Source organism: Pseudonaja textilis, chromosome 4, assembly GCF_049901715.1.
Source record: "Pseudonaja textilis isolate UNSWEBS1 chromosome 4, rPseTex1.2, whole genome shotgun sequence".
Lineage (NCBI taxonomy): Eukaryota > Metazoa > Chordata > Lepidosauria > Squamata > Elapidae > Pseudonaja > Pseudonaja textilis.
Window position 1 is genome coordinate 88123297 of NC_141993.1, and position 27887 is coordinate 88151183.

At 43.1% G+C, this 27887-nt stretch overlaps 1 protein-coding gene across 1 annotated transcript; it reads left to right on the top strand.

The window, feature by feature from the left end:
• LOC113450520 (cytochrome P450 2J4-like) lies at window positions 1-27110 on the top strand. Its single transcript, XM_087933795.1, has 6 exons — window positions 1-22; window positions 10722-10871; window positions 11367-11527; window positions 13356-13529; window positions 21827-21977; window positions 26992-27110. Exons 1-6 carry the CDS (start codon window positions 1-3, stop codon window positions 27108-27110), a joined length of 777 nt encoding a protein of 258 aa, XP_087789921.1.
• Window positions 27111-27887: the final 777 nt, after the last annotated feature.

A 27887-nucleotide genomic window follows, 5' to 3' on the forward strand; every position in this document is an offset into this window, starting at 1 on the left:
ATGGAGATTGGAAAAGAAGAAGGTGCAGTAGGTGGACAAGTGGATATTAAAGATCAGCATGAAGCAAGACCCACGAGAGTGGTTAAATCTAAATATAAAATATAATCATGGAAGAGAAAAAACTGATTACAATGAATATAAATGGACTGAATTCAGCTGCTAAGAGAAGGAAGATTTTCCATAAATTAAGGAAACTAAAGTTTGATATAATTTGTCTACAAGAAGTACATATTAAAAAGCAACATGAACAATTGTTATTACAACCAAAATTAGGGAAATTGTTTACCTCTTTGACTCAATGTAAGAAAAGAGGGGTGGTCTTATATATTAAAGAGGCTATCCCAGCAAAAATGATTTATACAGATGAAGATGGGAGAATATTAATGGTGGAAATAATGGACAATAATAGAAAGATACTTTTGACTGCAATTTATGCCCCGAATGATAAACAGGAAGAATTCTATAAAAAATTACATACCAAGATGGCTGGACTGGACTATGCTAATATAATTATGATGGGAGACTTTAATGGAATTGTGGATAATAAACTTGATTATATTGCAACAGCAGCAAAGTATAATAGAAAAACTCTTCCTAAATCTTTTTTTAAAATGACAGATGAATTAACTTTAAAAGACATATGGAGAGAAAGAAATATTAAACTTAAGCAATATACGTTCTATTCAAATAGACATTTATCATGGTCCAGACTTGACATGATTTGGATCTCAACAGACTTAATATCTAGTATTCAAGAAGTAAATATTGAAACAAGTACTTGGGCTGATCATAACCCATTGACAATTAAATGGAAGGGACAAAAAAAAAGATCGAGATGGACATTAAACAATACTATTTTAAAGGAGAAAGAATTTATACAATGGATGGAGAAAGAATTGGCTTTTTTTTTTTAAAGAGAATAGAAAAGAAGACACTTCAATACAGAATGTTTGGGATACAATGAAGGCTTATGCTAGAGGCTTGATAATAGACTATACAAGAAAAAAGAATATTAGGAAAAGGCAAGCTTTTAAAGCCTTGGAGGATGAATATAAAAGACTCGAAAAAGAATTGCAGAAAATACCACAGAAAAAAGACTGGATATAACTAAACATAAAATGGACTTAATAGAGAAAGAAGAACTGGCACAGAAAATTAGGAATGCTAAACAGAATTATTTTGAAGATGCAAATAAGCCAGGTAGATGGCTAGCATATAAGTTGAGAAAGGAGAAAGAGTCGAGGAAAATATTGCAGTTAATAGATGACCAAGGTAAAACTTGTCATGGCAGCAAAGAGAAAAAAGAAATTATTTATGATTTTTACAAACATTTGTATAAGAAAGAAGATATTGATGAGGAGAAAGTTAAACAATACCTGCAGAATGCAAATCTACCTAAGATACCTAAAAAGACTGAAGAAATGTTAGAAAGCAATATAACAATGATGGAGTTAAGCCAAGCACTTAAGAAACAAAATAATGGAAAGGCACCAGGTCCAGATGGGTTTCCTGTAGAATTTTATAAAACCTTTCAAGAATCATTGTGTATTCCACTGTTAGAAGTTATGAATGAAGTTATGTTAAAAAAGATAATACCTAAAACATGGTCAGAGGCTTATATTACACTTATTCCAAAAGAGGAGGCGGACCTACTTCAAATTAAGAATTATAGACCGATTTCCTTATTAAATGCAGATTATAAAATTTTTGCTTCAATATTAGCAGAAAGACTTAAAAAGTATCTGAATAACTTTATCCACCCAGATCAAAATGGGTTTCTGCCAAAGCGACAAATTAGAGACAATATGAGAGTAATTCTGGACACCTTGGAATATTATGAGGCGCATCCTGAAAAGCAAATGGCTTTGATATTTTTAGATGCTCAAAAGGCATTTGATAACGTAAATTGGAGATTTATGTTACTTTTAATGGAACAGATGGGCTTTGCTAGAAGATTTATTCAAGCAATAGAAGCAATTTACAATGAACAAACAGCTAAGGTAATGATGGAGGGAGAATTTACAGATCCTATTAATATAAGAAAAGGCACAAGACAAGGTTGTCCTCTTTCTCCCTTGTTATTTGTATTGACTTTGGAAGTGTTGAATAGAAATATCAGAGAAGATAAAACTATAAAAGGAATGAAAATTAAAAAGGAAGAATTTAAACTACAAGCTTTTGCAGATGACCTAGTCTTTATCCTGGAAGACCCTATAGAAACAGCCTTGAAGCTGTTGGAAAAGATAGAGGTATATGGGGAGGTGGCCGGTCTGAAAATAAACAAAGATAAAACAAAGATTTTGTCAAAGAATATGTTGCTGAGACAAAGAGAAGAACTGGCAGAATTGTTAAAAATTCAAGTTACAAATAAGGTTAAGTATTTGGGGATATATTTGACGCCAAGATGTAGTACATTAAAGGAGAACAATTATATTAAACTTAAACAACAGATAGCCCAAGATTTGAAAAAATGGGAAAACCTACAATTGTCATTAATAGGAAGGATTTCAACAATTAAGATGAACATTCTACCCAGAATTTTATTTTTGTTTCAAACAATACCAATTAGGCTTGGAAAAGAATATTTTGAGGATTTAAATAAAATTGATTTGAAGTATATATGGCAAGGCAAGAAAGCAAGGATAAAGTTAAAGCTTTTACAGGATGCTAGATCTAGAGGAGGGTTTGGCCTGCCTAATTGGGAGTTGTACTACCAAGCTGCAAATTTGATGTGGGTTAAAGAATGGATAACATTAAGGAAAACTAGATTGTTGACATTAGAAGGTCATGATTTGTTGTTGGGTTGGCATGCTTTTTTATGGTATAAGGGAACCAAAACACAGGGGTATTTTAGAAGACATTATATACGGGAGTCTCTGTGGTTAAATTGGGAGAAGACAAAAAAACAATGTTATTTGAAAATTCCAGTTTGGTTATCGACGATAGAAGCGTTTTCTTACCCTATAATCTATAAAAAGGAACAAACAGTTAGCTATGGGGAATTACTAGATGAAAAGGGTGAACTTAAATCGATGCAAAAATTAGAGGAACAAGGTATACAGATGAATTGGTTTTCATATCTGCAAATACACTCAAAGTATTATGAGGATTCCAAAGCAGAGGGATTTTATGATAAACAAACTGATTTAGATAAGATTTTGATGGGTACTGATGAAAAGGTGATTAAAAAATTATATGGTTACTTATTGGAAATTAAGCTGGAGGAAGAACAAGTTAAAGAAACTATGATTGCTTGGGGGAGGAATTTTGGATATGGGATTGACTTAGAGAAATGGCAGAAATTATGGTTGCAAAATTATAAAATGACAATGTCTACAGCCTTTAAAGAAAATTTGTATAAGATGTTTTACAGGTGGCATTTCCCCCCGACAAGGATAGCAAGAATGTTCAAGAACAAATCCGAAAAATGCTGGAAATGTCATCAGAAACCTGGTTCATACTACCATATGTGGTGGACTTGTGAGGACGCTAGAAAATATTGGACTAAAATCCACATGTGGTTGGAAAAAATGACAAAGAAGCACATAGACTTGAAACCGGAGCTTTTTTTACTGGGAATCTTACCAGATGTCTATAGTAAAGAGCTGAAATATTTGATTGTAAATGTATTGACTGCGGCTAGGATTGTATTTGCAAAAAAATTGGAAAAATGAGAAAATACCATTGCAGGAAGAAGTCATAAAGAAAATATTGGAATGTGCTGAGATGAGTAGATTGACTTTTGAAATCAGAGAGCAAGAAGATAAACAATTTTATATAGTTTGGGATCTTTTCTATCAATGGTTGAATGATGAAATACAAAAATAGAAATGTTAGACAATAAGGAATAATATTGATTTCATTTTTCTTTTCTCTTTTTGGTACTGGATATTATATTTATATAATAGTTTTCTGTTTCTTTTTTTCTCTTATTTAGGATAGAATTGGCACGATTATATGATTTGTTTTAGAATAAATTACTTAAAATATAGTTATCTCACAAAGGCATGATCGAATAAAAGTTTAGTCAAACTTCTTTTTTAATAGCGATATTATGATTTATAAGTTTGTATTGACAATAAGAGTTATTATATAAGGTAATTGTAATTGTGACTATGAGATGAGTGCACAAAACTGATGAACCAACCGACTCACTGTTTGTATATAAATTTGGGGGAGCTGATGTTTTTATGTTTTGTCTGTTTGTTTGTATGTCAAAAAACAATAAAAACTTAAAAAAAAAAGTGGTAATGCATCCACACCCTTATAAACTGTGTGCTATTCCCACACAGGCTTAAACTTAAAATAAGAAGCACAAAACTAAATACAGAATGAGGATACAAATGGATCTTTGAGAATGTTTTTAACTTTCTTAAGACAGTGGGAGCTATAAAGCTCTTCCAAAGAGGGGAGAGGGCAACCCATAATCTTCTGGGAATTGATGTTAACCCTCTGGAGTGCTGTTCTATCTGCCACTGTGCAATTGGCAAACCATGCACAGGTGCAGTAAGTAAAAATACTCTCTATGGTGCAGTGGTAGAAGGTCACCAGCAGTTTTTCATTCAGTTGTTTTCTGAGAAGTCTCAGGTAGTATAATCTCTGCTGGGTCCTTTTGACCAGGGCTGCAATGTCAGCACCCCAGGTCATGTCCTCTTTTATGGTAACACCCAGAAACTTAAAACTGGCCACTTGCTCCACTCAGTCTCCATTGATAAGCAAGGGCTGAATGCTTGATCTGTTCCTTCTATATAATCCAGGTAATTATGAGATGTCCTATGGCATTGAGAAAGGCTGTAGCCCTTTTCTTAAAACCATTAGGAGGCTGATGACTAAAACTGATCATGAATGGCTGCAGGAATTGGGTATGTCTAGACTAGTGAAAAAGGAGATCTAGGGGAGACATGACAGCATTATTTCAATGTTTGAGGAGCTACCACAAAGATAAGAATGTCAACCTATTTTCCAAAGCATCAGAAGGCAAGACAAGAAAAAAAAAAGAATGTTAGTCAAGGAGAGAAACAACCTAGAACTAAGGGAGAATTTCCTAACAGTGAGAATAGTGGAATATACTTTGCCTTCAGACATTGTGGGTGCCCCATCACTGGAGGCTTTTAAGAAGAAACCCAGACAGCTAACTCTCTGAAATGGTGTAGCCTCATGGGCAGAGTTGGGGTTCAAAAATTTCAGCTATCAGTCCTGTGCCCGTTTGCTGGGTGGGCATGGCCATGGTCAGCATGGCCTAGTCAGCCTTCTGCACCATGGCAGGGAGACGTTTTCACCCTCCTCGGGCTCCGGAGGCCTCCCTGAGTTCCAGAAGCCCCCCGGAGACTGGAAATGGGCCCATTTATGGCCTTCCGGAGCTTCTGAGAGGCCCATTTTTTACCCTCCTCAGGTCCTGTGTAGGTCCTGTACTTACCTGGCATCCAAAATAGGCTGTGTGGGGATCCTTGGGAGAGGAGGGGTGGGATGGACAGGGCCAGCCAGTGACAGCATTTACCGGTTCGCCGAAACAGTAATTAAAAATGATAAAATTAGCTACCAGTTTGCCCGAACTAGTGTGAACTGGTAGCAGCCCAACCCTGCTCATGGGGTTGGACTAGAAGACCTCCAAGGTCCTTTCCAACTTTGTTATTCTATGAGGGAATCACGAATTTATTTATGTCAAAACAATGCCTAAGTATAGGTAAGACTTATTTTGATCTGTACATTCCCTCTCCGGGCTCCAATTACACCTAGTCCATCATTTCCCCAAAACAACTACTTTATTAACGTTCAGATAGTTGAGTAGATAGTATGAACTGTTGTGCACCAATCTTCCTATCCCTACCTGGGTACATGGCATTAATACAATGTCTTCTGTATAGAGCAGAATGTTTACATCTTTATTTTTAATTTTACCATATGCATATCAGTTGAATGAAGGGAAATAATTAATATTCAGGTTAGACAAAATGGGAGCCAGTATAAATCCTTTCCTGGTCTCCTTTATTGGGGTTCATTTTTCCTGATATGGAACAATGCATTTCTTTGTATATTTTTAGGCATGAATTTGAGTCTAAGCCTTGATTAAAGAAAGGAATCTGGAATATGCTCAGTTCCATAGGATTCTTTCAAAGAAGATCCCTATTTATTGAATCTAATGCTGAGATCTATAAAAGGTCCCTTTTAGTGGGTAGCAATTAATTTCCTATAAGCCAAGGCTGTCAAACTCCCAGCCTGCAGACTAGATGCATCACCCGCTGGCCACACCCGGTTTAGCGAAGGGGGAAAAGTCCCGATATGTCACGTGATGCCGCTGTGACGATGGGAGTTTGACACCCCTGTTATAGGCCTATAAGACAAAGTTGATTGCAGAGGGATGGACTTAAGGGTAAAGCAATAGCAATTTTTGTATCCCAATAACCAAATACTTTTTTTTAATGATTCATCTGTCAGTCTTTGCTCAGCATGACACATATCAACACAATCAGTAATTTGGCCGTAAGGAATAAAAAGAATAATATAAGTATTGGACCATAAGGCAACACACAATATCATAAAAGATGGCTAGGTCCTACTTAACTCATCTGACCTCCATTGGGTTGAATGATGCTTCCAAGTTGGGCAGTTGTTCCTGGTAAAGTTTTAGCATGGATCAAGTCCAGAGGTGCTCAAGGGTTAGGCAGCTCATGTGCTGACTTCATTTTTAGGTAGGTATTACTCAACATCTATAGTTCTGTACCTATAATTTGATGCTCGGATTAAGGGCAACTATTAATTAATAACAGCTGATGCAGAATCTATTACAACAGCCCCAATTATTAGGGTGATGGTATTTGTTTCTTTTAGTTGCAGAAGGTTGATCAACTACATAGATCCAAAGATGGTTCTCTCTATGATGCCCACATGAAGATGGGGAAAGTGAGGGAGAGTTTTTTTCATGATAATGTCCTGATGAGTGACTTCCATGAGTATACATGAGACATAATGCTGATCATGTTGGCGATCCTATTTTTATCAACAGCCAAACCAGTCCCCTAGATTTTGAAGCTAAGATGTTCTTCTTCTACCTGGACCTCATTTGCCTTCATTCCTTCCTTGGAGGATTAAGTAATATATGCCGTATTTTTCCATAGGATGTCCAAAATATTCTAACTTTTGCTTTTGAATGGTTTTGCTGATTTCCCTTGGTTTTCCTAGGCAGCTTATCACCTCCTAATTTCTGATTTTGTCAAATAGTGGTGGGATTCTACCTGGTCAGTCCGGTTCTATAAAACTAGTTGTTATGATTCTGCCCAGTTCAGAGAACCAGAAAATTGCTCAACTGGCTGGACCCGCCCCCTCACTCCTTACCTGGTATGCACACCTTCCAATTTGTCTGCCTTTGGTAAGTTACTATTTTTCCTTTTTTTTTCGCCTGACCATCAGCTGCTCTGCTGTGCCGGGAGATTTAGATTAGCTAGAAAGCAGGAAATCATTGGATTTCTTGCTTTGTAGCTAATCTAAAAGCAGAGCTGAACCTTTCTTAGGACTGAAGCTTCTATTTTTCACTGCAGACTCAGGCAATAGATTGCAAAAAGGTAGATCTCTGAATGAATCCGTGATTCTGTGAGCAACTCAATCTGCCTGCCTGTTTGGCTGATTTTCGGTAAAAGTTGCTCTTTTTTTATAAAAAAAATCAATGTTTACATACATATTTATGATATTTACATACAAGTCATGCCCATCCAGTCAAGGAATTAACAGTGAAACTTTAACAAGATTCCAAAAAGATACATTCCGACTGAAACTTTGTAACAAAATAATAGAACCCCAGAAAGAGAAAGTGAAAAAAGAAGCAAGAAGAAACATCTTTGGATTATTTGGTGATTTGGGGCTATTGCATTTAAATAACTAAAATCAATCAGGTGGTTGTTTAAAAGTGTTTAAAATGGCATCACTTCTAGAAGAACTGGAAATGGAACTCAAAAAACAGAAAGAAGATGCACAAGAAGGGAGAGGCTGTTTTGGCTTCGTATTTCAATTCCTAGAAATGAAGATCTGGAACTATGAGAAACAGCAAGAAACACTTGTAGAACAAGAAGATCTGGACAAAGAAGAAGCCATCTTTAATGATCAAGTAATTTTATGTGGGGTGGGGGAAAGAAAGGGGGAAAGAGAGTGAAAAGTTTAAGATTTGAAAAAACAACCAAAAAAAGAACAGTTTGAAAAATAATTACAGTATTAGAAAGCAACAGAAGAGGGGATTACAGAAGAGAAAATTAGAAGTAGAGAGACAAGGGGGTAAAAGGGGGAGGGAAAAGAAGAGGGGGAAGAAGGAAAGGAAAAGAAGTTATAAAAGACAGAAACAAGATATAGAGAAACAGGGAAAAGGTATAAGGATTGAAAGTATAAGCCTGTTCAGAGATAATGGGGAAATTCAATTGAAATAGGGATTCTGCAAAGGTGCATAAGATAGTATTGTTATATTAGAAATAGAAATAATTTTAGAAAATATGATGACTAAAATGATGGATAAAATATTTATTGTAATATAGTGGAATGGGTTTGTCATGAATAAATGAAAGAAAGTGAATGAGAGAATGAAATTAGGAAAGGATGGGAACATTTTAATTATTATTAATGATTTATCAAATTATTAATGATTTATCAAATTCTGCTTGGTATATTCTTAAATACACACTATATCCTTAAAAATTATATATATATATATATATATATATATATATATATATATATATATATATATATATATATATACACACTCATTATTCAATTCAATTCTATCATTAATATTCATTAAATCTTAACGTCTATTTTTTTCAATGAATATCATACTTCCTGTTAACACTTATAACTTTCCATAATTAAATATGGAAAAAAAGAATTAATTATGGAAAGTTATAAGTGTTAACAAGGAAGTATGATATTCAATTGAAAAGAAATAGACGTTAAGACTTTAATGAATATTAATGATAGAATTGAATTGGAATGGAATGAGTGTGTATATATATATATATATATATATATATATATATATATATATATATATATATATATATATATATATATATATATATAATTTTTAAGGATATAGTGTGTATTTTAAGAATGTACCAAGCAGAATTTGATTGGAAGTTATGTATTATATCGAATGTTATAATCTTAAAGGTATACATTGAAGTTTAAATAAGAATTGAATGGACAAAATCAAAAGATATAAAGGTGTCATACTCCAATTAGTAACTACAGGGGAAAATTTGTTTAATGAGAAAAGATAATATGAAATTGAAACAGAACAGACAAAAGTACAAATATAATGTTTTGAATTGAGATATGAGATAATTAAAAATAAAGTTGAGAAAATCAAAGGAGGGGAAAAACTATGTAGAAAATGTTAAACAGTAATAAGACATAGAATAGAACACAAAGATGAACATGAAATTGAGTTTGGGTCTGTATGAAGAAGTGACAACTTGTGATCATGCTATTCTCAAAAAAAAAGATGTTTTTTTTGTATTATGGTGGGGTTTTTTTGTGAAATCCCATTCCCCACCCATCAATTAGAACTGAAGAACCTTCTTGGGTGAGAAGTGAAATGGTTTCAAGCAAAAAACCAAGAAATTCCATTTTATGTTTTAGAAAGAGCACCTATGGGATTCACAGGTCTTCTTTTTATTTTTATTGCTAAATTTCTTCCTCTGTTATTTGCATGTCATTGTAGTCAGAGGTAACCTATTAACCCAAATTAATGTGTTAATATCTTGTTGACAAAGCACCAGCACTAATCAGACAGATGAGCATCAAAAGACACGTGGTTATTTGTTTCCCATCAGTGGAATAGGTAAAATAGAAAGAAAAGCAAAAAGCATCGGGTGAAAAGGATACATCCACCTCCAGATTGACCAGAAATTCTCAAAGATAAAGAAGCAGCAGAAGGATGATGGCAATAGGGATATTTCTCTTTGTTTTGCTTCTTGCTCTGTTGGTTTTGTTCTTCCTGAAACAACTCTGGTCCCAAAGACATTTGCCTCCTGATCCTTTGGCTCTACCTCTCATTGGCACCTTGTGGGTTTTGGCTTCGTGAAGATTATTTCTTTAAGGTATTTCATTCTAAATAATCATCCAGTAATATGCAAAATGATTCTCAGGGGTTTTTTTTTGTACCAATAGTACAGACAAATGAATTAATTTAGTAAAATATTCTTACATGATGAGAAAAGTAGTTAATCAAATGGTGGTGATAACACCTGATTAGTTATCTTCCGCATAATGCCAGAATATTCAAGCCAAGACCTACTTACTATCGTTTCACAGAGCGGCAGGTAAAATAATGGGGTTGAATTAGTAGAAGACAGATTCTAGCTCAATCTTGCCAATAAATGGTAAGATTTGATAATGGAATCATTTCACCAGAGAGAGGGTGGATTCCCCTTCACTCTGCTCCAGTGAGGTTAGACAACCCTCTATACTTGTGAGTATGTCCATGTACAAGAATTAGGTTTTGTTAGGATAGTTTAGCTTAGTCACCCAACCACGTGTGTCTCCCGGTATCTATGTGACTTCCAAAATGGTTAAATATTTTTTAAAGAAAATAATAACGTGGCCATGATTTTACAAAAGGACAGTATGTCAGAAGGATATCACATTCCCACCTGAAATTCAGATAATGCAACCACACCTATTTTTTTTAATGTGAATTGTATCAGGAGTCATTTATAACTGTTTCTTGATGCCTTCAGGAATTATTTTCTCCAATGGCCTCACCTGGAAACAGCAGCGACGCATTGGCGTCACTTCTCTGCAGACACTCGGCCTGGGGAAGAAAAGCATTCAGCATCAAATAGAAGATGGAGCTCAGACACTGGTGGAGGTCTTTAGACAAACAAAAGGTATGTAATTTGGGGTAATGACTCAAATCTCTGTCTGCAAAAAGTTTTGAAAAACAAATGCATTTAATATGATTTTTTTTAATTTTCTTGAAATAATTGGCAGAGTTCCTAAGTCTCTTCCTACATTCCCTTACTTTATTTTTTTATTTGATTTATTTGATTTGTCAATTGCTTACAAGATACAGGTATAAGAATAAACATAGTTTGAATACATGAGATGGATACTTATAAGAAAAATAAAAAAAACAATAGGACAGGGATGGTAGGCACGTTGGTGCGCTTATGCAGGCCCCCTACAGACCTCTTAGGAAAGGGGTGAGGTCAATAGTAGACAGTCTAAGGTTAAAGTTTTTGGGGTTTGGGGAAGAAACCACAGAGTCAGGAAGAGTATTCCAAACATTGACCACTCTGTTGCTGAAGTCGTATTTTCTGCAATCAAGTTTGGTGCAGTTACCTGTTCCTTTAAAATTCATTATAAAATCTCTTCATTTTCAGGACAGCCATTTGACCCATCACTCCTGGTCCTAAATGCAATTTGTAACATCATATGTGCTTTGAGTTTTGGACATCAATTTGCTCATGAAGATGAAAACTTCCAGAAACTAACTCATGCCCTTAAAATTATTGTGAATTTCACTGGTGAATTTTTCCATATTGTGAGTCATGTTTTCTACTAAAGGGATAAAGCTCTCAAACCAATTATGTTTCCATTTGACTTAGGGACTAGTACTCAGAGTTTCTTAGTTTCTAGGACTGATGCATTAACCACAATACCAAAGTCCTTCTGCCCATGAAGTAATCCATGCTTTTAGCATCACCAGCAGATGGCCAACCATGCCATATTTTAACACCTCTCATCCACCACTTCCTGGGTCAGTTCCTTGTACTGCTTCCAATTGTTCCTTTTAACACTTATACACTGCACAAGCATAATTGAGTCCTGAATTTTGGTTGTAAATTGTTTCTGTCATAACGCATCACACGAGTCATTGTGTGATTGGACTTGATTTTACAAATATGTTTTACGATTATGGAGATTGTCAGTCATCCAGGTCATGGCTGTCCCAAAGGTGTACTAATCGTCTTTCTCGAGGAGCGGCCAACAGTTTGCAGATAGCTTGGCCACCTGTTAATGGTGAGAAGCAGCCGGAGTCACTCTCATCTCTTGAGAGCCTGGCCAAAGTTTCCCATTTCAGTGCTTTGACTCCCAGGGACAGGAGTTCGGCCAGGCTATCTCCAAAATTGTCTCTCTCTTGAGGAGTGCTCACAGAGAGAAGCAGCTGGTGTCACGCTCATCTCTCAAGAGCCTGGCTGAAATCTCCCACGCTTCTATGAACGCTCCTTGATTTTGCAGGTACTTGGCTGAACTCCTGTCCCTGGGAATCAAACCACTGAAGTGCGAGTGGCGTGGGAAACTTTGCCCAGGCTCCTCGAGTAAAGGCGGAATGCTGATGCCACACAAATGCAAGTAGCGCAGCGCTCTCACACCTTCCAGCCATCTCCATCGCCACTTCGGCCCGCCTGTGCCGCCGCCCCCCTCTTGCTGCAACAGCACCATTACCCTTGTCCTGGCCGGCGAAGGCTGTGCTGCTTTTTGCACATTGCACTACCCACAAATTTGCACATTACATGTGTCACCCCCTATGATGGAGATTTCCAAACCCACCACAGGCCAGTCCCATATTCCAGAGCTGCAGTAGTCACGTGACTGGTCCTTTGGTCATCCCAGAGCAGCTCCTCCAGTCCATGGCAAGCCGGTGCACCCGGGTGGAAAAGCAGCTGCTCCAGGATGACCAAAGTCCTGTGACTACTGCATCTCTGGAATATGGGACCGACTTTCCCACCAACATCAGCAAGCTACCCCGGGGCAGATTTCCCTCCCCCCGCCATTGGTCTTACCTTTCAGTTCCAGTTCATGTGGCTCTACACAAGGTAAGGTTTGCACTTGGCCAAAAGGTGGGTGCCAGTGGGTAGGCAGGCCATGTGGACTGCGCAGCCTTGTGTTTCCATGCAGCCTGGATTAATTGCTTTGGTAGGGTGCTTTGGGGGAGACATATCTCTGCAGACCACCAAAATTTTCTCATGGTTGGGAGCCCACCGGTTGGCGACCACTATACTAGATCACAAGCTAGCAGACAATGAAAGTTCAAGAAATGTAGTTAATGCATTATTTGGCAGGCATGTGACTCCAGCTGGTCTAATTTATTACCTCGTGGCTCAGTTAGCCACAGGTAACAATATTTACAAAGTCTCCTGGAGACAATGAGAGAATAAAAAGATTTTATAGAATAAGAGTATTTTATAGTAGCTTTATAATAATCTATTTGCCTCCAACATTATCTGTTTTCCACAAGAATTTATAAACAGCTTTTCTGGAAGGCTTTTGAAGTCTGACACCATATTGTTTGCCATGTTTTATTGGGTTTGTAATGATGAGCTAATTCTGGAGCAAAATAAATAATTCTTTTTTCCTTTTTCCATTAGATGTATGGATTGTTTCCACAAATAATGAAGTACCTCCCAGGCCTTCATAAGGAGGCCCTGGCTTCTAGAGAGCTGATCCTCTCCTTTGCAAAGCAGGAAATAGAGAAACACAAAGAATCTCACTCTCTGCATGAGCCACAAGATTTCACTGACCGCTGTCTGCTTCAGATGGAGTAGGTTTGGGTTAATTGTGGTTCAATACATGAGAAAGGAATTATTACACCCCTCCCTCAACATAAATAAACAAGGAGAACTACTGGAAGTGTCTTCACATGTTCTTGATTTTATCCTTATGTGTATGCAGCCTATGATTGCTGTTATGTCCTGAGGACTCTAGGAGTTCTCACTCAGGTCCACTCACTTAGTGTGGGCGTTATTACCCCTTTCCTCATTGGTTGGCTCTCCCCAGCAGCCAGCTATAAAAGCAGGCTGCGGGGTCCAACCAGTCGCTGATTGCTGCGAGCCAGTTCCAGGCGTGGCAAGCACGGTCAGCCCTTTATTGTTATAATAAAGTATTGTTGCACTCATGCTCTGGTTCAGCCTCTCATTGCTCAAACTTAACACTGGTGACGAGGATGGGATGGCTACCAGAAGCACCTTGCAACCGCTGAGTCACTAGTCACCGATCCGCAACCCAGAGAGAGCGATCGGCCGACTACAAGAGAAACGCTGACCGCAGCCAGAGAGAGCGGCCAGCCGACAAAAAGAGCGAACGTTGATCCGCAGCCAGAGAGAGCGGTCTGGTTCAAAAGTTAGAAGCGTCTGTAGCCGCTTGTTAGCCCAGCTACTGGTAAAGCGAAGCATGCGAGCCGCAGTCGCTCAGTATTAGGCGCGAAATTCAAACGGGTGTCATTTGAATTTCAAACCAAGAGAGACACAGCACAGCGCTGTAGTAAGTCACTAACGCCCACGCTGGCGTGAATCTAGACACCTCCAACGGCTAACAGCCAACGTGGTTAACCCAGAGAGAAAGAGAGGATAGCAAAAAACCCTCTCCAGAGCTGATTTCACTTGCAACCCACGAGCACCCGTTGTCCCCAGAGAGATTTTTTCTACAGGTAGCCCAGCCGCTCCCAGCACCATGAGTTCCAACCCAGTATTCCCGGCGTTCAAGCCAGACGAAGAGAAGTGGGAATCGTATAAGAACCGCTTCAACCATTACATCGATGCGGTCGGCCTGGCAGATGCGGGAGAGCATCGGAAAAATCCTATTTCCTAATCTACTCATGGAGCCACCGTTTACGATATACTGCCGCAGCACTCGTAGCCCCTAGAGAGTTGAAAACGTCCGTGGTCCGAGTTGCTTGAGATCCTCACTAACCACTACGCCCCAGGCCTTCACAGATCGCCAGGAGGTTCACTTTTCAATGAGGAAGCAATCGAGTAAGGAGACCATCAATCAATATATGGCCGCCCTCAGAACAGCAGCTCTGCACTGCGGGTTTGGAACATACCTGGAGGACATGCTCCTCGATCAATTAGTTTGTGGGGTCAAGGACCTCAACCTACAGAGGCGCCTTCTAGCAAAAAAAGACCTCAACCTCGCACAAGCGGTCGAGGAGGCCCTGGCAGCCGAGCTGGCAACGAACTCAGCCACCGAAATACAGGGCCCAAGCGCCAAGCTTGCATCGTTCCCAGTCCATTCCGAGGAGGTGGTGGCAGAGGAAACCCTCAACGACGAAAACGATGTCCACCGCCTCGCCTTACGACAAACGGCCGCAGGTAGGGGCCAAACAAGAAAACACCGTCCACCCAAGCACATCACACTGTGCCTATCCTGTGGGGGATCGCATCAAAGGGCCACCTGCAAGTTTAAAGGAGCCACCTGTAACAACTGCCATAAAAGGGGGCACATCGCGAGAGTCTGCCAAACCCCCAAAGCGCTGCACACAGACTCCTCCTCGCACTCGGGACCTCAGAGGCAAGTATTAAACTGTCGCACGCACCGCCTTGCCAAGCGTACTTGCCACACTGTTAGTAAAATTTCTCTCTCCGTTTCCCTAGAAGGTAAACCGTGCCACATGGAGGTTGACACAGGGTCAGCGCTCTCAATAATTTCGTGGAACACCCTCAAGAGACTCCACCCCAGCCTATCTGCCACTCGGCTTCAAAGATGCGAGTTCGGCCTGAAGGACTACCAGGGAAGACCATTCCTGTGATCGGCAGAGGCAAGTTTTTGTCAGTTTTAGAACTTTTAAAGGTCACCTACCTCTAGTGGTAGTTAACGGCAATTTACCCACCTTATTGGGGCTCGATTGGTTTCCCCACCTCGGCCTAGGGCTAACAGGAGTCCATGCTGTCTCAACCTTAGACACTGACTCCTTATTCGCTGATTTCGCAGATGTGTTCAGCGAAGAGCTGGGGTGTTATAACGGAACCCCATCTCATTCACAGTTGACCCCAGGCAGTCCCAATCAGACTAAAACCGCGTAGAGAGTCCCATTTGCTATTCGACCAAAACTAGACGCTGAATTAGATAAACTATTAAAACAAGGGGTCATTGAGCCAACAGATTTCGCCAAGTGGGAGACGCCCATCGTCACACCCTCAAAAAGATGGTAGCCTGAGAATTTGCTCGGACTACAAGACAACAATCAATAAATATTTACAAGTTAGCGCCTACCCTGTGCCCGTCATTCAGCACTTATTGCACACATTCGAGCCGGGCAGTATTTTCGCTAAATTGGACATGTCTCAAGCGTATCAGCAGTTCCCTGTTGATAACCAAACAGCGGAACTCCAGACCATCGTCACGCACAGGGGTGCCTTCCGATGCAAGCGTCTCCAATTTGGCGTAAGTGTTGCCCCAGGGATTTTTCAGTCCCTCATGGAACGGATTTTACAGGGCCTCCCTGGTGTAGTACCCTACTTCGACGACATCTTGGTCTTGGCCAGGGACAGACCCCAACTTTTCCAGAGAGTGCGAGCGGTGTTAGAGAGGTTCAGACAGCATGGCCTCAAGTTAAAAAAAGAAAAATGCGCCATTGCCACTAGACAGGTGGACTTTCTGGGTTATAAAATTGACGCCTCTGGCATTCACCCCCTGGAGTCCAAGGTCAGGGCAATCCACGAGGCTCCCACTCCAACCTCCAAAACGGAGCTGCAAGCCTTCTTGGGGCTGCTGAACTTTTACGCATCCTTCTTGCCCCACAAAGCCTCAGTAGCCGAACCCCTTCACAGATTATTGGACAAACAGTCACCATGGCACTGGGGGCACAAAGAAGACCAGGCGTTTAACGCCGTCAAATCACTACTCACGTCAGAGGCGGTGCTTATCCAATTCGACCCTAACCTTCCTTTAGTACTGGCAGCAGACGCATCCCCTTTTGGAATTGGGGCGGTCCTTAGTCACAGACTTCCAAATGGCGCCGAGGCTCCCATCGCCTTTTTCTCAAGAACGCTCTCGGCCATGGAACGCAATTACAGCCAGATCGACAAGGAAGCCCTAGCAGCTGTTGCGGCCGTGAAAAAGTTTCACGAATTCCTTTTTGGCCATTCTTTCGAACTGGTCACGGACCATAAGCCCCTCCTGGGCCTACTGGCCGGGGACAAACAGACCCCTCAGGTCCTTTCCCCTAGAATGACAAGGTGGACACTATTCCTAGCGGCCTACTCCTACAAACTTATTCACCGCCCAGGCAAAACACTGTCCCATGCCGACGCTCTCAGTCGCTGCCCCTTACCCGCTCCAGCTGAAGACCCCGCTCCTGTCAACGCCATTTTCGAGATCACCCAGTTGGACCTGCCCATCACCGCCCTTGACATCGCTGCCAAAACCAAGGCAGACCAAACGCTCGCCCAGGTGCTCGACTGAGTGCGGAGGGGGTGGCCAGGTGGCATCGTTGATAACAAATTAACTCCATTTAAGACTCGCATGCAGGAGCTGTCAAGTTTGCAGGGTTGTCTACTATGGGGCACTCGAGTGGTCATTCTGACCTCGCTGCGTACCTGAGTCCTGGAGGTGTTGCACGAAGGACACCCTGGCATCGTGAGAATGAAAGCATTAGCACGCAGCTACGTATGGTGGCCGGGTCTAGACGAGGACATTGTCAATTGGGTAAGACAACATCTGTCAGGAATCCCATCCTGCTCCCCCCATTGCCACCCCTACCAGATGGGAGAGCGCCAGCGGCCCTTGGTCTAGAATCCATATCGATCTGGCCGGCCCCTTGCATGGGAAGATGTTCCTAGTGGTCGTGGATGCTTATTCCAAATGGATTGATGTAGCACAGCTATCCACGACCACCACACTAGCAATCACCAACGTGTTAACGCGCCTGTTCGTTACGCACGGGCTACCCGACTCCATCGTCTCCGATAATGGCCCACAGTTCGCATCTATAGAGTTCAGCCATTTTGCTGCCAACCTGGGCATCCGCCACATTTTCACAGCCCCATTTCACCCTGCCAGTAATGGGTTGGCGGAAAGAGCCGTCAGGTCCACCAAAGAAGCCCTCGCCAGGTTCAGCAGGGATGACTGGCACCACAAACTCTCACGGTTCCTGATGAGCCAGCACTCAACCCCCTGTTCAGTCACCAATAAGTCCCCAGCGGAGCTCCTGATGGGCCGGCGCCTGAGGACTGTATTGGACAGACTTCACCCACATTACTGCCCTGACTCTCCCCTTGCTTCCACTTCGGGGTTAGACATTTTATGTTACAGGAGCCTGTATTCGCGAGGAATTTCGCCGGGACCCACTATGGATGCCAGGCGTAGTCATCGCCATCACCGGGCCAAGATCGTATAGGGTCAGGCTGGAGGATGGTCGCGCCTGGAGGAGGCACATAGACCAACTGCGGAGGCGCCACAGCACCCTTGCCAGCAGAAATCCAGAATCACCAGACGAAGGGGAACCGCCTCATCCGCCTCTCAGCCTCATCGCACCCAACGTCCAGTCCGCACCAACAGCCGTTCCGGTCAGCCCGAACTCGGACAACGGCGCCCCGAGAGTTGACCAGCCTGATCCAGCCCAAGGGAACTCACCCCCAGTATCCAACCCTGTGAGTCCCGAGGATGCCCAATCCGATGAGCGCGTTGGCGACACACTGCCCGCTCAACCGTCACAGACTGATTCTGAACAGACAGACAATGCTCCCGAGCTGCGCCGTTCCGGGCGCCAACACAAACCCCCCGTCTACCTCAAGGACTATGCATGTTCGCATCTGGGGGGAAGGGGTGTTATGTCCTGAGGACTCTAGGAGTTCTCACTCAGGTCCACTCACTTAGTGTGGGCGTTATTACCCCTTTCCTCATTGGTTGATTCCCCCCAGCAGCCAGCTATAAAAGCAGGCTGCGGGGTCCAACCAGTCGCTGATTGCTGCGAGCCAGTTCCTGGCGTGGCAAGCACGGTCAGCCCTTTATTGTTATAATAAAGTATTGTTGCACTCATGCTCTGGTTCAGCCTCTCATTGCTCAAACTTAACAATTGCATTAACTGTTTTGGCAGCTGCAGCAAACTGTTAGCTATTTAAGTGATTGTCCACTAGGACTCCAGGATCCCTTTTACATTTATTTCTTTTTTAACATATGGAAAATACATGGACTTTTACTGGTTCAAATGTTAATGTCCAGTACAACCAGCCATTCAAGAACAGGGTGGTCTATGTTGAAAAAAAACAGACATAGGGCCGGTGTAAGCTCTTGATGGATATTCGGACACAATGTGATGGATATTTTGTTGAGGAGCACCACAATCACACTGAGGAGGTAGAGAGACAAGATCTCACTTAAACAATGAGTCCTGGCAGACACTATGTTGGGTACGGATCTGTTCAGAGTTGACCGACGCTAGCGAGGAAGGTCAAAACCTGGCACCTTTTGAGGAGGGTCATCTGTATAACCAGGGGTGGGATTCTACCGGTTTGGATCAGTTTGGGCAAACTGGCAGTTCTGGCAAGCATTTGGACCCTCCCACCTGCCCATGCTATTTCCTGTACTTTATTTCCTGGTTTTTTTTAGCACAGCTGATTCACACAGCAGAGCGGTTTGCTGTGCATCAGCTGTTTTACTCACCAAGGACGCAGCAGAAAGTAAGTCATTGAGTTGAAAATGGGCTTTTTAAAGTGTAGAGCATGTGTGCAAAGTGCATGCTAACAGAACCGGTTGTTACACCGGTTGAATCGCACCACTGTATGTAACAGTGGTGGTTTTCTACCAGTTCGGCCCAGTTCTGCCGAGCTGGTAGCGTCAATGAGCAGCGGAGACTGAACCAGTTCTCTCCGTTGCTCTGCTGTTGGGTCCAGCCGCCTTCCTGGGCTCCCATACTTACCTTTATCCTCTGAATTTGAAGCGCAGATGCTTTGCGCGGCACTGCAGAGTGCTGCACGGCAGCTGCTGAAGCGACCGGGAGAATGCAGGCTCGCAGGAGGTGAGTTAGAACACCTCTACGCCTGCGCAAATGCCTCTGCGCCTGCACAAAGTGCACATTTGGTGCACACATATACGCAAAGTGTGTGCACATGTGCAAAGTGCACCTACCAAGCCAAGCCCACTGAACCGGTGGTAAAAATATTTGAATCCCACCACTGGTATGTTACTGCCTGTATCTGGGCGTTCAGCAGCCCATTTGGCTCTCCACTGTGAGTTGATGTCAAAGTTGTTAGACAGTTGTTGAGCGAGTGCCAGAGAGGGCTTCCTGGATTTAAGCCTGCCAATTGATAGATGAGGAAGATCAGAGTGCACAGGAAGAAGTGAGTTTCTCATGATTTTGTTGTACTCCTTTGCTGGGGCTTCCTGCCTTCGTAGAGCTGGTGGTGCAATGTGGCTCAAGACAGAGAGACAGCAAGCAGGAGTAGATTTTATGCATCCACTTATGATCCTTATTGTATCTTCTCCCTCTCACAGTTACAACTATTGAGCCAGATACCCTTCATTCTATCTCTGTGCTTTTCTTCCCTAAATATAGAACCATATTTTTCTCACTGTGAGGAAAAAGAGCTTATTGCTTTTACAGAACTGTAAGAAGACATGTTAGCCTGTGAAGAAAATACATTGTATGCACCAGTGGTGGGATTCAAAAAATTTTTTTACTACTGGTTCTGTGGGTATCGCTTGGTAGGCATGGCATGGCATGGCTTGGTGGGCATGGCAGGCGAGGAATACTGCAAAATCCCCATTTCCTCCCCACCCCACTAACCTGCTTTCCAGCTCCGTTCTCCTGTGCAAGGCAACAAAAGGAGACCCAGCCAATCAGCTGGGACTCAGGAGGCAGAGAATAGATGGGATTGGTGGGGCCAGTCAGAGGTGGGATATGCTGGTTCTCCGAACTACTCAAAATTTCCGCTACCGGTTCTCCAGAACTGGTCAGAACCTGCCGAATACCACCTCTGGTATGTACTTCTAATCTCGTGAGCTAGGCTGAAGCTTGAGAATTGTATGTAGGAAGGCCTGTACTATGCTAGAAACCAGTCTTAACCAGAATTCACTGATATAATAGTTATTCTAGAGACAACCCCTAGAACCAGTACCATAAAAGGTAATTTGCAAATAAGGACAAGAGGTGATAGAAATAGAGTAATGGGAGATGTAATCAGGGGTGGAGATAATGTATTAACTATAGATGCTTTAGATAGGGTGTGACGGCCTATGAGCCAATGAGGAAAAGGTGGGAAGTAAATTTGCAACAGCAATAGGGTATATAAAGAAAACATATTGATGATTTAAGGTATGTCCACAGTACCCTCATGTGCAAAGTAGTAAATAAAATTACCATTGTTTCTCCTGGGAGTTTTGGCTGGTGATTGTTTATTTCAAAACTAGCAAGGAATCCCATATTACCACTGAATTTCATTTTGTTAGATAGGGTCCAATATTTAAGTCTGTCAAGATCTTTCCGGATCTTAAGCCTATCTTCTGGAATGTTGGCTATTCCTGCCAGCTTGGTGCCACCTGCAAATCTAATGAGTTCACCTTCTATCGCCTCATCTAAATCGTTCATGAAATATTGAAGAGTGTTGGGCCTCAGATAGAGGCTTGAGGTTCTCCTCTGCATACATTCCTCCATGTAGATGCAGTTCCATTAAGGACTACATGTTGAATGTGATTGATCAACCAATTATGAATCCATCTGGTGGCGATGCTGTGGAACCCACGTTGTTCTATCTTATCAAGTAGTAGGTTGTGATCTACTTTGGCCTTACTAAAGTCCAAGTAAATCATGTTCACCCATTTTGCTGGTTGACTACAGTACTTTATTCACATTGTCAAACATTTCCTGAAGTAACCAACCATAAAATAGAATAAAATGCATTCAAATTCTTCCAAAGCTGAACCTCTCTGTGTGATCTGGGCTGCTTTAAGATAGGGTCTTACACATTGTGAATCTGCCACTTTAATTTTTTACTCTCCTGCATTGATCTTCCTATATAACCACCAAGAATGTATTTATTCTTCGCATGACTTGTGACATAGAAGAAAAGTATTAACAAAAAATCTGCATAGAAATAATTGTAATTTTTTTTTTTTCCATTTTAAACATCAGAGCAGGAATGATCCCAACTCTACCTACAATGAAGAGAACCCGGCTCAGTGTATTTTGGATTTTTTTGGTGCTGGAACAGAGACAACTTTCACTACTCTGATGTGGGCGCTGCTTCTCTTGACAAATCATCCCAACATCCAAGGTGAGAGAAAACTGCGCTGTGGAAACAAGGGCCAGTGTCAGGTTCTGAAACACAGATAAATTATTTGAAATACTAAGGCCTATTGAATGACAAACTCAACCTATTCTTCATAATAATTTTAGATTGTTAGATTGTTGACCCTGTAAGCAACAGCATGAACTTAGCAGTATTAAAGGAAAGGAAAGAATGTATACACAAAGACCATTTTTAAATCCTGGCCAATGGATGAAGCCAGCTTGTGTGTGTGTGATACGTTGAGTGTGAGAGGTTGTGAAGAGTGAGGAGTCTGGTTGGCACTGAGAGCTGTGGTTAAAATGCTGTAGGATGCGAGCGCACACACACACTCCCCTCGCCCCGAGGCCACTTCTACCGGTGATCGAAGTGGCTGGTGACTGCATTTTGGGAGCTTCCATTGCCTGAAAGAGACTGCCTAATGGCGAGGGGACACGGGCAGCCACGCCTCGCCCTGAAGTGGCTGGGGACTCTGCCTTCAAGGGAGCTTTCGTCTGCCGAAAGAAGCTGCCTCGTGGCGAGGGGAGTGTGTGTGTGCGCTCGCCCTGAGGCTGCTTCTACCGGCTGATCGAAGTGGCTGGTGACTGCACCTGGGGAGCATCCATCGTCCAAAAGAGACTGCCTAAAGGTGAGGGGACATGAGCAGCCATGCCACGCCCTGAAGCAGCTGGGGACTCTGCCTTCTGAGAGCTTTCGTCGGCCGATAGAAGCGGCCTCTCGGCGAGGTACATGCATACGGGCCGCTCTAAGTGGGGGAGGAAATTAAGTCTCCCCCGAAAAGAAGGCCTAGCTGTTTTTTCAGGGGGTGAAAAAAAAAAGTCCTGGCCTTATTTTGTCAGAAACATGGTAGGATTAGTGGGATATAATAGTAGAGTCAGTAGAATTGGTTTGACTTGCTATTTTGCTTCTGTGACAATTGCTTTGCTAAGAATTGGAATTGTCTCTGTCATTTGCTTCTACAAGTGATCTAATTTCTGTCGTCTTGTTTTTCTGTACAACCCTGCACCTGGTGCATATCTCAGACAAGAAGCAGGGTGTCGTTGAGCAAATACCTGTGTTGCCAAGCATCCAGCCCCTCTGTTGCTAAGCACTCAACCCTCGCTGTTCCTTGCACTGCCAAAGGAAGGCCTGGGCCAGAGGGGGCAGAATTGGGTACTAAGCTGATGTCTCTGAAGCTATAAAAGGACACCAAGGTGTGGCCTTTCACTGCGTGCTCTTTGCCTGTATGTTGTGGAATGTCTACCCTGCTCTTCTTTGTACAAATTAAAGCAGATATTTTTTTCCAAGCCTCTTCTTGAGTCTCTCTCTTTGGCATTCTGGTGACTCAAGTACATTTTGGGACCATACAATAATATCTTTCTGACAAAATACCATCACTAGGCAAACAGAGTGTTAAATGATATGTTAACAGATAACAGATAATCAGAGTTGGAAGGGACCTTGTAGGTCATCTAGTCCAACCCTCCACCCAAGCAGGGGAGACCCTACACTATTTCTGACAAATGGCAGTCCAATCTCTTCTTGAAGGTCTCAAGTGATGGAGCTCCCACAACTTCCGAAGGCAAAAGCTGTTCCATGGGTTGATTGTTCTCACTGTCAGAAAGTTTCTCCTTATTTCCAGGTTAAATCTCTCCTTGTTCAGTTTCCATCCATTATTCCTTGTCTGGCCTACAGGAGCTTTAGAAAATAGCTTGACCCCTTCCTCCTCTCTGTGGCAGCCCCTCAAATATTGGAAGACCTCTATCATGTCTCCCCTGGTCCTTCTCTTCCCTAGTGTTAAGTATGGTCAGTGGGTCCCATAATAACGAGGCTTGAGTAGTGAACAAACAGCTCTTTATTTAACAGGACGAATTCTGAGACGAAAAACCCTAGCGCGCAGCAGCTCTTCTTATAGAGCTGGCCGCGGCTAGGCAGCCAATGACAGTCCTTTGAGTTTGCCGCGCTTGGTTGTAGCCAATCGTGGCAAGCCCTATTCGAGCCAATCAGGGGTGTTTAAGATGTCCAATCACGGTCCGGCTTTTCTGGACCAATAGGAATGCAGGTCTTCAAGCCGGCTAATATGGAACACCCCTCCCCTCTTGGTTCTGTCCAAGGGGCGGGGTGACGTAGTTACGTAAGTAGGCGGGCCTATGGACCTGCCTACTTGACTTGCGCGGTTCATAATGTCTCTGGTCGTCGTCAGGCTCGGATGGGCTCCGCGTCGCTCTCAAGCTTCTCGATGGAACCGCCTGGAAGGGTGAGCCGGGCCTCCAGCTGCGACTCCCACCTGGTGACTCCGGGTCAGTCGAGTCGTTTGCTCTGCTGCTCCCGCCTGGGTTCTCTGGGCTGGTGGAGCTAGTCCGGCTGCTGCTTCCAGGCGAAGTACCCGTCTGCCACGGTTCCTTGCTGGCTGGTAAGTATTGTTGGTTTAATGTTTGACTTTTATTGACTGTGTGTGGGAGGTGTTCCGCTTTCACAGGTACCGGTTCTTTTTCAGTGTTTGAGGTCCCCCCCCCCTGATTTCTTGGTTAGAGTCTGTGAGGGGAAGGGTGGCCAGCCTGGACCTTAGCTGGTCAATGTGCCAGCGTTTCCAACTCCTACCGTCAATGGTCTCGAGCCGGTAGGAGCGAGGGCCAGTGATTTGGGTGATTTTTGCAGGAAGCCATAGTGGGTCCCCGGTAAAGATTTTCGCGAAAACAGTGTCTCCTACATTAAAGGCACGGTATTTGCTGCTGGATCCCAGGGGTTTCTCTGCGGTGTAAGCAGGGTGCAGGCAATCTAGAGGTGACTGGAGTCTTCTGCCCATGAGCAATTCTGCTGGGCTTTTGTTGGTAGTGGTGTTGGGTGTGATGTGTTGTATTAGAAGCATTTTGGTGATTTTCTTGTGGATGTTGCCATGTTCAATTTTTTGAAGATTTTTTTTTTGTAAATTGAACCATGCGTTCAGCTCTCCCATTCGCCGCTGGGTGAGCTGGTGATGTCAATGCATGTCGGATGCCACAGTCTGCCAAGTACTGCTCGAATGCCAATGCGGTAAACTGGGGGCCATTGTCAGATACTATCACATCTGGCAGACCACGCGTGGCGAAGAGTTTGTTTAATTTCTTGGTGACAGCTTCTGTGGTGGTTGTTTTCATTTTGCTCACTTCGAGCCAGTTCGAATAAGCATCAACAGTGATCAAAAAGGTATGCCCTTTGGTTGGCCCAGCAAAGTCAGTATGGATGCGTGACCAAGGGCCTCTGGGGGTCTCCCATTCTAATGGTGGAGCCTTTGGGGGGGGCGAGCGAGTCTCTTGGCATCTACTGCAAGCGGCGACCCAGGTTTCAATTTGTTTGTCCATGCCCGGCCACCAAGCATAGCTCCTGGCCAGGGCTTTCATGCGAACAATGCCTGGGTGCTCATCGTGCAGCATATTCAAAACTGTTTTTTGTAATGTTTCCGGTATTATTACCCGGTCTCCCCAAAGGATATACCCCCTCTGGGAAAAAAGTTCAGTTTGTCGGTTTTTAAACGGTTTGAAGAGTTCGGTTTTTTTGCTTTCTGGCAAACCCCTTTCCACCCAGCTGAGAACTCGCGCCAAGTGTTTGTCCCTTCTGGTTTCGCGGGCAACGTCTTGCGCGGTCAACGGTGGCATGGCTACTGTTTCTATTTGTAAAATTGATAATGTGGGTGCTGGGTCATCTTGCACGTCTGGTAGGGGGGAGCGGCTTAAGGCATCGGCGTGCGAGATAGTTTTGCCAGGTCGACGTATTAATTGGTAATTATAAGCGGCAAGAAATTCAGACCATCTTGTCATTCTAGGTGACAGGATGTGTGGAGTAAGTTTGTTACCAGCCAAAATGCCAAGTAGGGGTTTGTGGTCCATAATAATTGAAAAAGTCCTACCATAAATGTATTTGTGGAATCTTTTCACTGTGGAGACGATGGTGAGGGCTTCTTTATCCAGCTGGCTGTAGTTCCTCTCTGGCTTGGACAGGGTTCTGGAGAAGAATGCAATGGGAGCCTCTGTTCCATTTGGCAAGGTGTGGCTTAGGATTGCCCCCACACCGAAAGGTGACGCGTCGCAAGTAACAGTTAGTGGAAGGGTTTCGTTATATTGAATGAGGACTGTGTCTGAAGTCAAAAGGTTTTTTATTTGTTGCAAAGCGTGTTCCTCTTGCCGTCCCCATATCCAGGATGCCTTTTTGTCCAGGAGTCTATGCAAGGGTTCCGTGACAGTCGCTTTCTGGGGTAGGAAAATATTATAGAAATTAATGAGTCCAACGAAGGCTTGAAGGTCCATCTTATTTTTCGGCCTGGGGGCTTCTTTGATGGCTTTTAATTTTTTGTCAGTAGGGTGAATTCCTTTTTTATCAAGGAGGTATCCGAGGAATTCAACCCGTTCAGTACATAATTGGCACTTCTCTTTTTTTACTTTGAGTCCGGAGTCTTTAAATTTTTGTAGGACTGCTCTCAGTCGTTTTTCCAATTGTTCTTTATTGGGGGCTGCTACTAAAACATCGTCGAAATAGGGTACGGCTCCTTTAATTCCTTGCAGCAGTCGTTCCATTAGGCTTTGGAAAAGCCCAGGTGCGACACTGACTCCAAATTGGAGTCAGTTGCATTTAAATGCCCCTCGATGTGTCACAGTTGTTTGAGCTTCAGCGGTTTCAGCATCGACCGGCAGTTGTTGATAGGCTTGTGCCAGGTTGAGCTTTGCAAAGATTTTGCCACCCCCCCAGTGAGTGTAGGAGATGCTGGACTATTGGCACGGGGTAGGCACTCTGCTGCAGGGCATGGTTGAGGGTGGCCTTGTAGTCACCACAAATTCTCAGGGAGCCATCTGGTTTGATGGGGGTAACAATTGGTGTTTCCCAGCGGGCATGGTCGATAGGTTCTAATACGCCTTGCGCTATGAGCTTATTTAATTGCTCATCTATTTTAGGTTTGAGTGCAAATGGCACTCGGCGCGGTTTGAGGTGGATGGGAGCGATGTTAGGGCTAAGATTGAAGGAGATTGGGGACCCCTTGTACTTGCCTAAGGTGTCATCGAAGACCTATTGGAAGTCCCCTACGAGCATCGCTTCCCAATCTTCGTCATCTGTATGGTTGATGCCTGCCATCTCGATTCCCAGTGGTGTGAACCATTGCAACCCGAGTAGGCTGGGGCGGTCCTTATCAATGATTGTGAGTGGTAGGATGTTGGTTCAGTTTTTGAATGAAATCTTGAAGTGTCCTATTCCAGCTACTGGGAGGCGGTTCCCTTGATAATCTCTCAAAATTAATTTCTGGTCACTTAGTTCTTGGCGGCATATGCTAGGTATTAAGCGCTTTATGGTCCACCAGGAGACCATAGAGAGATAAGAGCCAGAATCCACTTCCATGGTGCATGGCTGCTTTTCGATGCTGACCTCAATGCGAATCTTCCGTGCGTCTATTGATGAAGCGTGGCCAATGATGACTGTTTGGTGCGTTTCTTCTCTTCGTGGCGCATCGTTGAATTTCTTGATTCGGCTGTCTCGGCTCCATCGACTGTCATCTGGTGGTCCTGGTTTTTGGTGGGGGTGCCATCAAGTCTTCTCGGGCTGTTCCCCCGACGCCGGGGGCTGAAATTTCTTTTATTGCGGCATACTTTGGCGATATGCCCTTGCTTCTCGCAAAAATGGCAAACAACGTCCAGGAACTTGCATTCAGAACACGGGTGATTCCCTCCGCAGCCAGCACATTGATACCCTGACTTACGACCTCGCCAGTCCCAACGCTCGCATTCAGATTGAAGTCTGTGGATTTCTTCCTCTTCACTATCAGAGAGGGATTCGATGTCACCATGGTGGGTGGAGGCTGCGAGTTTTTCTGGTGTGGTAGTCGCCTCACTGGTTGATTGGCGATTGGTTCCATTTGAACGCTGCATTCGCACTGCTGATTTGCGGGTAGCTTTG

Excerpts from the sequence above, each read along its gene's own strand:
- LOC113450520 (XM_087933795.1), top strand. The coding sequence starts at position 1 with ATGGAGATTGGAAAAGAAGAAG. Across the intron at positions 23-10,721 it reads GGAGATTGGAAAAGAAGAAG|GAATTATTTTCTCCAATGGC; the intron begins GTGCAGTAGGTG and ends TGATGCCTTCAG. Across the intron at positions 11,528-13,355 it reads CTGGTGAATTTTTCCATATT|ATGTATGGATTGTTTCCACA; the intron begins GTGAGTCATGTT and ends TTTTTCCATTAG.